At 50.3% G+C, this 13,164-nt stretch overlaps 4 protein-coding genes across 4 annotated transcripts; 1 reads left to right on the top strand and 3 right to left on the bottom strand.

Moving 5' to 3' along the window:
* Positions 1-770: 770 nt before the first annotated feature.
* Positions 771-3,457, top strand: B0T23DRAFT_323086 (uncharacterized protein; the record flags this gene model as incomplete). The annotated part of the gene is made up of 4 exons (XM_062835334.1): positions 771-1,285; positions 1,379-2,241; positions 2,296-2,793; positions 2,871-3,457. 4 exons carry the CDS (start codon positions 771-773, stop codon positions 3,455-3,457), a joined length of 2,463 nt encoding a protein of 820 aa, XP_062689706.1.
* A 1,150-nt stretch (positions 3,458-4,607) lies between these two features.
* Positions 4,608-5,910, bottom strand: B0T23DRAFT_209707 (uncharacterized protein). The gene is made up of 2 exons (XM_062833530.1): positions 5,363-5,910; positions 4,608-5,180 (listed from the first exon to the last, which is right to left on the bottom strand). Exons 1-2 carry the CDS (start codon positions 5,758-5,760, stop codon positions 4,790-4,792), a joined length of 789 nt encoding a protein of 262 aa, XP_062689705.1. The 5' UTR covers positions 5,761-5,910; the 3' UTR covers positions 4,608-4,789.
* Positions 5,911-6,475: 565 nt separating this feature from the next.
* On the bottom strand, positions 6,476-11,290 carry B0T23DRAFT_322736 (uncharacterized protein; the record flags this gene model as incomplete). Its single annotated transcript, XM_062835318.1, has 5 exons — positions 6,476-7,232; positions 7,330-8,101; positions 8,246-8,430; positions 9,352-10,559; positions 10,646-11,290. The coding sequence occupies 5 exons, from the start codon at positions 11,288-11,290 to the stop codon at positions 6,476-6,478; spliced, it is 3,567 nt and encodes a 1,188-aa protein (XP_062689704.1).
* Positions 11,291-12,628: 1,338 nt separating this feature from the next.
* B0T23DRAFT_209544 (uncharacterized protein) lies at positions 12,629-13,077 on the bottom strand. Its single transcript, XM_062833528.1, has 2 exons — positions 12,697-13,077; positions 12,629-12,639 (listed from the first exon to the last, which is right to left on the bottom strand). The coding sequence occupies exon 1, from the start codon at positions 12,953-12,955 to the stop codon at positions 12,728-12,730; it is 228 nt and encodes a 75-aa protein (XP_062689703.1). The 5' UTR covers positions 12,956-13,077; the 3' UTR covers positions 12,629-12,639; positions 12,697-12,727.
* Positions 13,078-13,164: the final 87 nt, after the last annotated feature.

The following is a 13,164-nucleotide window of genomic DNA, read 5'->3' as shown; positions in this document are numbered from 1 at the left end:
GGAATACATATTCAGTTCCTCGAGTTCGGGGGAGAAAATAGAACCTGCTCCACGCAAGCTGCCCGGCACATGTTCCGCCTCGCTATTCCTGCAGCTTCGCCAACTTGCGTCTTTTCGTCGTCAGCACGTATCGAACTACCTGGCGAAGCAAAGCCTGAGCCATGAGTGCCTCTAACCCGTGAGTTACTCCAATTTGTGTTCACGGACCACCATGATCTTTCCCCATCACGCCTTGTTCTTTTTCTCGTTCGTGTTCATTCTCTCTTCATGCCTTGATCATGTACCGGTGGTTTACCCACTCTCAGATCTTGGCCATGTCGAACCACCAGATCGACCTGACGTCGCTCCCGACTACCATGCATCTGACCAAGTTTTGAGCCGCATCCCCGATGTTTCATTCTCTTTGCGGGTTGGGTGGACTTCTCAACCAGATACACTTCACTTCGCGCACATTGGGAGATTCTCTCTCAGGCTTCACGTTCCATTACATGCAGAATTGGGTTCCAACGAAGCACCTCGTTGTCCTGTTCTTAGTCGGTATCTGGATCATTTTCGCCTGGTCTACTATCTTTGGGCAAGACTACGACCATCTTCTCTCCTCACCATTCATACAACACAACTTCCACATCTGGTCTCGCTATTCAAAGTGGTCAACACGCCCATCCCCCGCTCACTAATATTACCAAAAGCGCCCTTCTGCTTTCTTTTTCTTTTCTTTTCCTCGTTGTTATCACCACCGTAGGCGTAAACCACCTCGGTGCCCTTTAGCCATGTTCACATTCTTAAATCCCGTTATACTCACTCACTCGAATCAGGGCGAAAGTTCCAAGGAAAAAGCAGACGGGACAGGCTGGAGACAACCTCTTCCACATCATCATTCAGAGACATGGTTTCGTTGCGAGAGATATAAAGATACTAATTTCCTGGGCAGGGTTTTCGTCGACGACGGTTGGCCACCCCCTGCTGTACTACCGGTGCCAGAACAAGGGCCACAACGTGACCAGGACACGTTTCTGGCCACAGTTATAAGCCTTCTACCGGATGTTTGTCCAGATTACGCCAAGCAGCAGGGTCATGCATGCGGATGGGATTCAGAACTGTTCCTTAATCGTATCTTGGAGGAAGAAGGCAACGGCACCAAATATCCAAGACGCGTCAAGAAAAGAAAACGAGACGATGCGGATGTCGGCGACAACGCGAAAGAGTCGAAGCTGCAAAAATTGCACGAAAAATATGAGGGCCGTGTATCCCAACACCATAGAGACCACAATTATAGCCGCGTCTGGTGAGTCTCTCAATCGTCGCTAGACTCTGGAGACAAGTCTGGATTTTACCCATTCACACCCGAAAGTTGAAGCCATAACTAATCCTGGACCAGCCGGCTACTTCTCAGGGAAGCTTTTCCCAAAGCATATGTAGGCGACATCGAGGAAGCAATGTTAACGCACAACTCTTCGGTCTATCAAACGTACTCAGCCCTACATGAGGATTTTTCGAAACCGCATGGTGTCACCTTTCGCAGGAAATTGTATCCCAGACACAAGAACAACATCGAAGAGGTAGCAATCGATAAAGAAGATATCACTCTACCCGGCAGAGAGGCTCAGCAAGAATTTCTCGCAGCGCAGGAGGTATGTTCAGCAAAGTTAGCCAAGGACGCCGCCAAAGAAGCTCAGGAGAGGGAAGACAAGAAAAACTTCGAAAACGCAAAGGCGGAAGGTGCCATCACCGAATGCGGGTGTTGTTTTGACGAACTTCCCTACAATCGCATGGTGCACTGCGATGGTGACACTGCTCACTGGTTCTGCTATGACTGCGCTCGGCGGCAAGCGGAAAATCAGATTGGACAGCAGCGGTATCATCTAGGTTGCATGTCTATGGATGGCTGCGAAGCAACTTTTTCCAGAGATCAAAAAGACCTATTCCTGGATGACCGCCTGAAGCGTACCCTGGACCAGATCGAGCAAAATGACAGCATTCGACGTGCTGGAATCGAGGGCCTGGAGACTTGTCCATTTTGCAACTATGCTGCGGAGTATCCCCCAGTGGAGGTCAACTGGGAGTTCGAGTGCCAACAACCGGAGTGTGGGGTCAAAAGCTGCCGACGTTGCCGTCAAGAAACTCACATCGGCAAGTCTTGCGAGGAGGCCATGGCTGAAGCAGCCCGTAACAAGGGCGAGGACGCGAAGCGGAAACTCGAGGAGGCCAGATCATTGGCTATGATACGGGAGTGCTACAAATGTGAGTCCTCATTGGAATTTCCTCTAATCACCTGATTCAGGCTAACCGGCGTAGGCAATAACCGATTCATCAAAGAAAGCGGTTGCAACAAGATGACTTGTCCCAGATGCAGAGCCATGCAATGCTACGTTTGTAGGCAGCCTTGTGATTATAACCACTTTGACGATGTGAACAGAGGTGGTAGAAAGGGCAACTGCCCTCTCTTTGAACAGCAGTCGTTGGATGATATTCACGACAAGGAGGCTCGGGAAGCTGAGGAAAGGGAACGAAAGAAGCTACTGGAAGCGGACCCCAGCATTGATGCTAAGGAGCTTGAAATCAAGTTTGATGAGAAGCTTTTTCCGAAACGGCAGCAGCATGCTCATCCTAACGGTGTGCGTGTTGCTGTAGCCTACCCCGGTCAGGGTCCGGCTCGTCTTCGGCATGCGCTTGCGGGTGGTATAGTAGCGCAACCCCAAGTGGGTGGACCAAATCAGGCCCAGCCAGGCATGCCAGGAGCTGCACATGCACATGTGCAGCCCGTGGGAGGCGAAGCCGATCTTCTACAGCAGTGTCAGTATTTTGTCCTCTTCGAGACCTTGCTTCCCATCCAGCATGCGAATGCTCGACTGACTTTGCTTCTGCCATAGACGTAAGACTAGGACTGCCGCCGGGACCAGTGCGGGACCGGGTTATGGAGAGGTGGGGACGCCGATACGCACAACTGGCAGCCCAGAGGAACCGAGGACCGGTTCAGCCACAACAGGGTCAAGTGGCCAACGGCTACCCCAACCAAGGAATGAACCCAGGACGTGCAGGCCATGCTGCCCTTGGTATCCATCCCAACCCCCATGCTAATCCTGCCCTCAATCCTGCTCCCAATCCAGGTCAGGCACCACAGGCGTTTCCGGGGGTTGGAAACCAGGTCCTCCATCACAACCACAACGACCATCACTACATGCTTAACGCGCAATTCCCGGCCAATGTTCCACACTGGAATCCCGGCGGACCAGGTCTCCTCGGCCTCGGCCTTGGCCCCCTTCCCCCGAACGATGGATTTGGTCTGCCCCAAATGGCGCAACTCGCTGCGCCAAGGCTGGCCGCCCATCCTCCTCCTGTGGCCGCCAACAATATACCAAACCCGGGCGTCAACGTGCGAAGCCTTGGCCGAGCCCCGGTAGTAGCAGTTCCTTCTAGACAGCAGGTGCCTGTTGTCGATCTTACTGCTGATGAATAGGCGCCAGAGACACCGGATCACCAAGGTCAGGTAGCTGCACGGCCTCCTGAACAGCAAGTACCTGCTGGGGTCATGAACGGGGTTGACTTCGTGGAGGTGGTACATCTAGTCCATGGCATCCTTGGCTTCCGCTTCCACCTCCCCCTAATACGGGTTCGGTCCTCATAGACCCGGTTTCTGACCGGGTTGCGGAACCTAGGCCGCCTGGAATGGAGCCTGATTCCAACCGTGCAGAGGATGTTTGATCGGGTGATGTGATGCTCGCTCCGATCTTCGTAACGCTTCACCATGCCAATGATGCCGCGTTTCAGTCATGGGAAACTAGATATCGGCCTTGGCAAGCCTGATCTGGTGGATGGGGCTGGACGAGAGAAGGTATCTTGTCGGTCCAAGTTATCTTCGTTGATGACTTGTTGGTTCCTGTTTCATGCCATCTTTTTCAGACGTCAGCAATGTCGTTCATATGCTACGGTTTCTGTGAAGTCGTTGAAGCGAAATTTTCTTCCCAGCTTGTGGAAAGGTAACAAAAAGTTAAAGAGGTGGAGAGGAAGATGACGATTCACTAACACACGTTGGCATCAATGGCGTGGCGTGAGCGTTCATCTGGTATTTCCTTCTTTCAAAAGAGGCAAAACCGAAAGAGAAACGCTGGTTACATTCAGCGTCGTTGCATTGTTATTGTTTTATTTCTTTTTTTTTGAGCGAGTATAAAGCGGATTTGTTGGTATCTGATCTGCATTTCCAGACGGGAGCATCGCCAGCCATTTAGTTTGTGCTTTTTCATCTTCTCGCCCTGTAAGACATTGCACATTGCGTGGCGAAGCGTACTTGGCAGTAACATTGTAGATCTCATGATACCCCAAATAGAGTAAGATCATTGTGCGCACATAAATAGCCATGTATATAGTATGCTATATTTCAGTGATATGTCTTGTTTTGTGAGGAACATGGGTGAAAGGACGAAGATAAGTCACTGACATCGCAATCATGGTCTCTGTTAGCCTTCAGTGTATAATGTGTTGGCATTGAGGCATCAGACATACCTTCACAATATTTCGAAATCCCCATAATAGAGAGGTAACGGACAGACATGCCCATCAACTTGAGCAACTGAAGAAGGGCACTTACTAATATTCAACCAGCGTCTTCAACAACCAACCGTTTTCAGCCCTTGACTCGAACCAGAACATCTCGCTCTTGCCCTTTTTTTTAATCCAAAATCTTTTTTTTCTTCCTCCCAGGGTATCACAGGTTCTTCTCAAAACGCACCACTACCACAGCCTCCTCCCAAACGTTACAAAAACATCCACGAAACCATGGACATCACCTGTATTAACGCCCCCGTGCAAACTTCTCATGCCACTTCCCCCTCGCCTTCACAGCCGGCGCACTAGCGCCTTCCGCTTCAGGGACTAACTCGATCGTTTCATGGAGGGTAGTTAATGTTCGGAGGCCTGGGATAGGTATTTCCATCCCTTTTTCTTCTTCTTGTTGGTGTCGTTGTTCTTGTTCTTGTTCTATGTCCATCTCGTCTCCCGGTTCTGTTGTTGTCTGTTCATTATCTGGCTGTGATTGTGGTTGTGGTGCAGTTTGAGTAGTAGTAAATGGGGATAAAAGAATGAGCCCGTTGGAAGTGTTCTTTTGTCGAAGGGAGTAAGTCTTGGGAAGCCCGTTGATGGTGGTTTTGAGGAGGGCGGCGGTGGGGGAGGGGTGGAGGGTTAGACTTTTGTTGTCGGATTTGGTTTTGTTAGTTTGATGTATCTATCTGTTGTTTGGGTGTTTGGTTTTGATTTTTGGGTCTGGTGGTAATGGGGGTGGGGGATAGTTTGGTCGGTTAAAGCCGGAAGGGCGCCGTGGGCGCGAGAGAGGTGTTCAGAATTAAGGAGAAAAAGTAGAGAAGCTTACGTGGGCGGATTTTCCGATTCCAAAAGATCAACTAGCTCTGGGGGAAGTTCGAGGAGTTTGTAGCCTACGCCGTCGGGCGCGTGGGAGAGCGGGATTCCCGCGTTCAATTGGGTGGACATTGGTGCGGTTTTGGTTCTTGTGATGTTTCGACTACAATCGGTGGTGTTGATGGTTGAAAGAGTTGGTGGAAAGTGGTGGAAAGGAGCGTGTCCGGAGTCGCGTATTGGAGGTTGTGGTCTGGATGTCACCGGGAGGTTCGCCGATGACGATGCTGATAAATTGGAGAGACGCGAAAGTGTCTCGCGAATCCACGTGATGGCAGATAACCCTAACCCGCAAGTGAGCGGGTGTCCATGTGCCGCTTCGAGTAGAGAAAAGCCCCGTTTAATGCAAGCCATTTTGGATGAGTTCTCGTTTCCCACAACTATCCATGGGTGGGAAACAGCGATAGGTAGGCTCTCCAATCGTCTGGAAAAGCATGCTCCTAGTAAACATATTCAGGTAAGGAGGTGCATCAATCCTCGCACAGTGGACGGTCCGCTATATCTTAGCGCGTGTCCAATGTGTCACAGCGGCACGTCGAACACGGGCAGCCTGCCTGCCCGTTAAATGGAAGATGCGTTTTGTGGTCTTCTTTGTCGCGTCTGCTTCTGACGCCATGGGTCATCCCAACTTGAAGTTTTACTACCTCTACCTGCTCATATACCTATATCCACGATATCAATCTCCGTCTCGTTTAGTGTAGTCGGCTCAAAAGCGTTGAATTTTTGGAGTGTCTTGGGGAACTTTGATGGAACCAAACAGTGCATGAAGCTCAATCCATTGACAGAAATCGATAGTAGACCATTGCAGTGCTTTTTTTTTTTTTTTTTTTTTTTTTTTTTTTTTTTTTTTTTTTTTTTTTTTTTTTTTCTCTTTTTTTGGGTGGGGGGGGGGGGGGGGGGACGAGTTGAAAGAACAGATTCTTTTCCCATTCATGTTCAAACTGAGAAGACGAGCCAAAAGGAGATTTAAAGCTTGAAAGCGACAAGACAAGGAGATACATTGATGCCAATCTATAGTTGAAAGGAAATGTCCAAACATGAGTGTTTGAAGGATCAGCCAATTTTTCCTTTACCGGATCTTGTCCCATTTTGGCTGTAGCGAGTTATCCAGGTCGAGGTACTTTCCAAGCATCGTTCCGACGCCGACCCTTTCGTAGATATCAGTCTCATCCGTCGCCAATTCCGCGCCGTGTTCCCTCAATCTGACGATCAAGACGTAGTGAGTGCTCTTCATCGGCTTCGGGTCCCTCTGCTTCAGATTCCCGACCACGACACACCTGATGACAGCTTTTTCAATGTCAATCTCGCCAGGGATATCCCAAGTGATGTTGAAGTCTTCCGTCCCCGTTTCGCCCATCCGGAACTTCCTCGTCTTGGCGCTCAGCTCGGCCCTGTTGCTGCCTTGCCCATACCAGTTTCCCCTGATCTCTGCAACTCTCCAATCGACCCTGCCAAAGGGGGGGTCCAGATAGGCGATACCTCCCTTGTACGCCATCCAGGACCAGGTGGGCACCCTAAATAGCACCTGAGGGTGCCGGATCCTCTCTAGGGTGGGAATCGTTTCGCCTCGCTGCCAGAGAAGACTTCTCTGTAGCAGACTGCGTTGGTCATCAAAGACGCCGAATCCGCCAGAGCAGTTGAGATCATGAATAAGCCTCCTTTCGAGTCCGGCGATGGCGATGGGGCGATCACTGCTATTAGTAAGCGTGAGACGGGAGTATTGTGTGTAAAGACCCTCATAGAAGCGGATCTTTTCGCCGCGATCGCTTGTGCCATCTGAGAGTTTGGACGGGAAGTTTGGGTCGCCAAGGAAAGAGATGAGTTTGCTGATTGTCGGCTTTTGTTAGTTTGATTTGATATGCAAAAGTCGGACAGGCCGGGGAAGGAAGGGGGGGGGGGGGGGGGGGGGGGGGGGTCACGAACTTATCCATGCTGGTCAGTGTCTCACATCGTATCCCATGTCCACATTCCCAGTACGTTTGCCACTCAGTGAAGTAGATGGTTCGCCTCGCCAATGCCCTCTCCTGTAATACCCAACCACGCTCACTAAGTGGGGAGTTGACAACGTGCTTCTTGAAGTCGTCTGAGAAGGGGGTTGCGTATACTCCTATGTCGTTTTTCTTTCTCCCCAGGTTGACAACAGTTCTTGACTTTCGTGGGTTGAGAAAGCCTTCCGTCTGGCTGCGTGCGCTACTTGCCGCGAGAACACAGTAGGCGGAACTGAAGACATACTCCATCTTCTTCGCCTCCTTGTCGAAATCACCGTGATCGCCTTGGACGATACAGATGGAATCTATCCAGAGGTACTGGATACCCAGTTCACGTGTTGTTCGGATGGCATCTTGGAATGTTTTCGGGAGCTTGTCCATCGGAATGCTGTTCATGTGGTCTTTAATGTTGGACGTGGTAGTGGTGAAATGTTGGTCTTTTCCCCAACAGTGGGAAAGTGCGATATATCTGAAAGAGTCCCCTGGCCTGGTCCTGTACAGACGAACAATGTGCTCTCTTCCGGCGCCGAGGTCCAAAACTCGAGTTGGCACCGTGCTTTTTGCGTGCGGTTTACATTGATGTTGGTCGTCGCAGTCCTCAAGCCATCGGCGCATGAGCGCAAAGTGCTGATTGCTTGTTACAGTCAGGTTAGGCAGACCAATTTTGATACGGCTGGTGTTCGGCTGATTTTCAGTTGTGGATTTCCCTGCTGGAGACACTGTTAGACTAAGGAACCAATTGTCACTTGGGTAAAGCCGGTTTTTACCTGGGGCACGGCAAATCGACAATGCCGGCTCAGAGTGTTCGTTGAGGTGAAGCATCGAATCCACTCTGCCGAAGCGTATGGGACTTGTCGAGTCAAGTTTTCTATCAAGGCATGCTCGCCATCGTAGTTCGCAAAAGTCACATCTTGCTTGGTTGGTCGCAAGATCTTGCCATGTATCTTGAATGGTGAATTTCGGGGCGAAGAAATCCAGTTCCTGACATTTGACACATAGTCTTGCTTCAGCATGACTTTCGGGGAACAACCCCGCGCTGTCCATTGCTGAAATTGTCTTGTGGGCAAAGGAGTTGTCGATGAAGAATTCGGTGCGATCGAGCTGACGAAAGGAACAATTAGCAGCCATTTAGTCGACGTACGCGGTACTCGCCAACTAGTAGAGTGGCGTAGTAAAACATGCGAGTATCTTGTATGTGATCAATAAACCTTTGGTTGAAAACCGAGTTTGACGACCATCATCAGTAGTCTCGCAAAAGATCGGGAGAGGAAGCAGTATTAAAGAGAGAATTAATTACTTGTGCCTGTTGATGGAAAATGATGAGCAATGTAGCCAAACACAGGAGCCAAGCGGAGTGGAAACTCACGGCCTAGATCAACCCAGAACAGGTAATCAGTGTCTGTGACTCGCATGAACGCTCGCCAGGATCATATAGATGGACTCACATTCTGGCCACGAATATTTAAGTTAGCCTTATTTTTCGGAATATCCATCGGGGATTGGTGTATGGTATTTAGATACTTACTCGCTACAAAAACTTTTAGCAAAGGAGCTGCTTTGTCGTCATCTTGTCACATATTTCAAGGGCGAGGAGGTTACAAACATACATACTGCAGCACTATTGTTAGCCACTGGGCATGATAGCCGCTACCCTAAACTAGGATGGTATTCCGTACTTCCTAACACATTACCATAGGCCCTGTTAGCTTGCTGTCCTCATGAAAATTACTAGGGGGTCCAGAAAAGGCCTAACAAACACTCTTCCCCATTGTACAAGTTAGCATATTGACACGTCCTGTCGTCCAGGGCCACGGGGTGAATGCCTACCTGTAGAGTCACAGTCATTGTCGACGAGCTTGGAGATCCGGAGTTCAAGACGCCAGGACTTGGGGTCCCTTCGACGCCAGAGTAAGCCGGGCGACCGATCGCCTTGGATCTTGCGGCCGCTCTAGGGGACAGATAGCCCGATCCTGCAGCGGTCATGATACGAATCATGTCAAGTCTGATACCGGTGCGGTCTTTCCCAGTGAACCAATACTTCTTGTTTTGTTGGCCTTTCTTGATGATCTGTTGGAGTGCGTCATTAACATCCTTGGATTCGGCGCGTACTTTCGTGGTGCTGTCGCCATCCACTTTGTTCTCTTCGGACGCGGGAACCTGGATGGTAGGTACATGTACCTGTTCCTGTATGCTTGGGTTAGGGGTAGTATCACTGAGACCACTACAGGAACTCGGAATCTTTCGCAAAGATTTCGGAGAGCCAAGTTCAACAACTAGCAATTTGTCTCGCACGAGTTCTACCAACTCGCGTAACGCTGTTTGATCCCGGCACTCTGGATCTTCCTTCAGAATAAAGTTGATTGTGTGTTCGACAATACCATGAAGCTTTGCCGTTTTACCCTTGCCAGGTTCGATAGTTGTTGTGAACCAAGGGCATTGTTCTCCCCAGTCAGCGGTGATGATCTTCTTGTTGAAATCATCTAGTGCGTGCCAGCCATACAACAACCAGATGGAAAACTCCAGAATCACACAGCCCATTGACCAGATATCGTAGCGTCTGGACCGTGCTATCGGTTCAAACTTTTCCAGCGTGTATATCTCGGGCGGCGAATATCTAAACGTCGTTGATCGAGTGCTTGTACGATCGTTTCGAACCTCTGTTGCAACAAAATGACGCTTGGCTAATCCGAGGTCAGACATCATCAAATGACCAATGTCGAGCTGGTCTTCTGATCCGGGCTGTTTGGTGGATTCGTTGACTTTCTTTTTAGATCGGGAGAGAATATTCTGCGGTTTGACATCGCCGTGTCTCCAAGAGCTATTGGTGTCTTCACTATTTCCCCCACAGTAGTGCAATGTATCAAGTGCATCCGCAAGGCCCTGGAGCTGCCGAATTACATCTTCAACGAGCATCGACGAGAGTAAAGGACTTTTGTGTTTCTTCCATAGTGACTCGAGATTGCCTTGGTCCGCCCAACTGAAAAGAAGGTAGCGAGCCGTACCCCTCTCGATTGCGGCAATGAAATCGATAATGTGGGGGTGATGTGTGCGTTGGATTTCGGCGTGCGTTTCCACTTCCCTTGTCCATTGCTGACCCGGATTTCGCTGCGACTGTTCATCTTCGGGATTTGGATCTTTCAAACGCTTGACTGCTATGTATGAGTTCTGTATAGTCAAAGGTCAGTACCTTTCCAGCCTGATGCATGGGTCAAATGCCCGATTGGGGTTGCATGATCTCAAAGACTTCGTACCTGCAGGTGTTCCGTAAGCATGTTTGATGGGCACAGCATAACTTTGTAGACCTCCCCGAACGCGCCATGATCGACGAGTTTCGCTTCAATGAAAGGGAGAATTGTCAAGGCGTCTACCTTTAGCAGAGGTACACCGTCCCTCTCCGGTGGTGGTAGTACAGGTGCCAGAAAGGTCCATTGCTTCTCGCAAAAGTCTGCTACCGTCTGCAGGCTCCAATGTCCTTTTTTCTTGAAGAAAGGGACTTTCTCCATTTTCGTTTCGGTAATTGGCAGGAAGTCATCGGTGATGTTGTGATCTCGAAAGTCCCGGATGGCTTTACACAGCTTGTCTCCCTCAAAGTTCGAGCGAATAAGAGTTGCGAAGATCTTCCGTGCGTGGTGGACAATAAAGGTAACCAAATCATCGACATTGCTTGCAGAGGGATTGTTTTCTTCCAGCTTCTTTCGGATCGACTTCTCCGTAAGGTATTTAACCAAGAGACCCTCGGGCAAAAACTTGCGGATGCCACCACCGTCGAGTGGATTTCCTTCCTGCAAGTTGAGATAAATTAGGTCAGACAGATCCTCGCCCTCACTCTCCGTCGCCAGTTGATCTTTCTGTGTGGTCTTGGGTCCCAGCTGATTGTTAGCCCCGGATTGTGACATCTGTGCGTCACGTCCCGTTCTAAGCTTGGTCTCATCCGTGGTGTCCGCCTCAGCCTCTTTGGTTCTGACCTCTGCGTCTTGTCTATGCGCAGGTTCTGGGGGTGATCCAATGGGGATGCTGAAGAGAGAGAATTCCTGGCCAAAGGTTTTATTGCTTGAACGGGGAGTGAGTCTGGTCCATGACCGCTTTGGGCTGCGATCAGATTGTTGTTCCATCTTAGGCCGTGAATCAAGGGAATGCCGACTCTTGGTCGAGCGGGATTGTGTATTGGGATGAAGCGAGCCTTGCGAGTCCTGGCTAGATGGTGTTTTAGACTTCCGTGAAAAGAAGGATGTGAGCTTTTGCAGGCGACTGCTTGAAGTGTCGGGCTGGGGTGGGTCTGGCGCCATGATAATTGAACGTCTGTCACGACACGGCGGCATGCTCAGGCGTGACCATGGCGAAAGCTTTCGGGGCCGATATATACTGTGAAAATGTGAACTCTTGACTGGGAGACCCCGTTTTGCCGACTATGCCTCCCCTTCCCCCTCTCCTTTCCCCTCTTCCACCCCTTCCCGTTGCTCTCGCTGGAAATTACAATCTGATAGAGGAAGAAAAGGGCAGCTAGGCAACCGGGAGTCTGACAGGGGTGCTCGAGGGGGCGTTGGGTGTCAGTGGCGCATTGTTGGCTGCAGCCCGCAGCCTCACCTCCCAGCCTGCTTCGGCGATGATAGTGAGTGTCTGCCGTGGTTACGCTGGGCTGTCCCGAATGATAGCAACAACGGAAGTCATGCTGGGTGCGTGTGGTGGTCGCTCCAATTCTTGGCAATGCATTCCTGTCACATCCATTCGTTCCGAAATAAACGCCACGGCGCTTGGGCAGCCTCGCGTTGCTTGCTCCAGATAGCTACCTCTATGTATCGAATGCGGAGAATGTGGCAGTGGAAGGTGAGGAGGAAGTGGAAGGAACCCGCAGTTGGTAGGGCGCGCACCAAGGATAGAGGCAATGAATGGGATGGAGGCTCCCTTTTAGCGATCTTCATAGTCTATTTAATCATGCGACAAGCGAAAATGCAACCCAGTCCCAGCCGTGGCGCTACCTCTACTCCCTGCAAAATGCAACGATCACTCTCCGTCCAAGTATCCTCAGTCTTGGCCACCAAGTTCAAGTCCGGACTCAGCCGTAAACAGGCATCGAGGAGGGGAAAAGGCATCGATGAAACGAGAGAGAGTAAGCTGAGGTAAGGATGGAAGGCAAAGGCTGTGACCATGGCTTCATGCATCGAGCAGGTCATAAGCCCCTACAGCGTGAAATTTCTTCGACGGAGAGTTTTCGGGGAGTGCCAACACTGTAAACACTCCGAATCATCTGATTAATTAATGTGAGCTACCATGATCCATACTAATCCCGAGGAGGCAGTCATGCCTTCACAAAGACCAATTGCATGGTGTAGTGTTCATTCCTCTCCTTGGGGTACCTTACTTACCGAGACGTCGAACCTTCCAATCCCAAACTCCATTCTCAACAATGCCACCAGCTTCACGGGGTTCGTTATCCTTGCTGGAAGCTCTTGATAGACAAGATCTTGGTTATCGAGAGTGGGAAGTGAACTATCGACTGGAACCCCGGACTCGTTCACCGCGTTGGTGGCTGATCTCTCCGAGCAATTGTCGTGAATTGTCATTGTTGAAGATGTATATGGTGCTGGTGCTGGTGGTGGTGCTTGCTTCGACTAGTGTCTGGATCTCGTGCCTCGGACGTGTGGATGGGTGACAAGGCTCCTCCTAACGGACGGACTGCCGGTAAGTAAGCCGAACTTGCAATGATAATCCAATGCTCTTCAATCGTTCAACATCAAGATGAGCCCAACAGCTAAGTTCATCAATGCACCCT

The sequence above is a fragment of the Neurospora hispaniola genome (assembly GCF_033458365.1).
Source record: "Neurospora hispaniola strain FGSC 10403 chromosome Unknown B0T23scaffold_7, whole genome shotgun sequence".
Classification (NCBI taxonomy): Eukaryota; Fungi; Ascomycota; class Sordariomycetes; order Sordariales; family Sordariaceae; genus Neurospora; species Neurospora hispaniola.
The sequence above is the reverse complement of the archived record's forward strand: the minus strand, read 5'-3'. Positions and strand labels throughout refer to the sequence as shown.

What these genes read in the sequence shown, in the direction of transcription:
- B0T23DRAFT_209707 (XM_062833530.1), bottom strand. Translation starts at nt 5,760, where the DNA reads ATGGCTTGCATTAAACGGGGCTTTTCTCTACTCGAAGCGGCACATGGA. An exon ending in GAATCGGAAAATCCGCCCAC is followed by an intron (nt 5,181 to 5,362) that starts GTAAGCTTCTCT and finishes CGACAACAAAAG; the next exon opens with TCTAACCCTCCACCCCTCCC.
- B0T23DRAFT_209544 (XM_062833528.1), bottom strand. Translation starts at nt 12,955, where the DNA reads ATGACAATTCACGACAATTGCTCGGAGAGATCAGCCACCAACGCGGTG.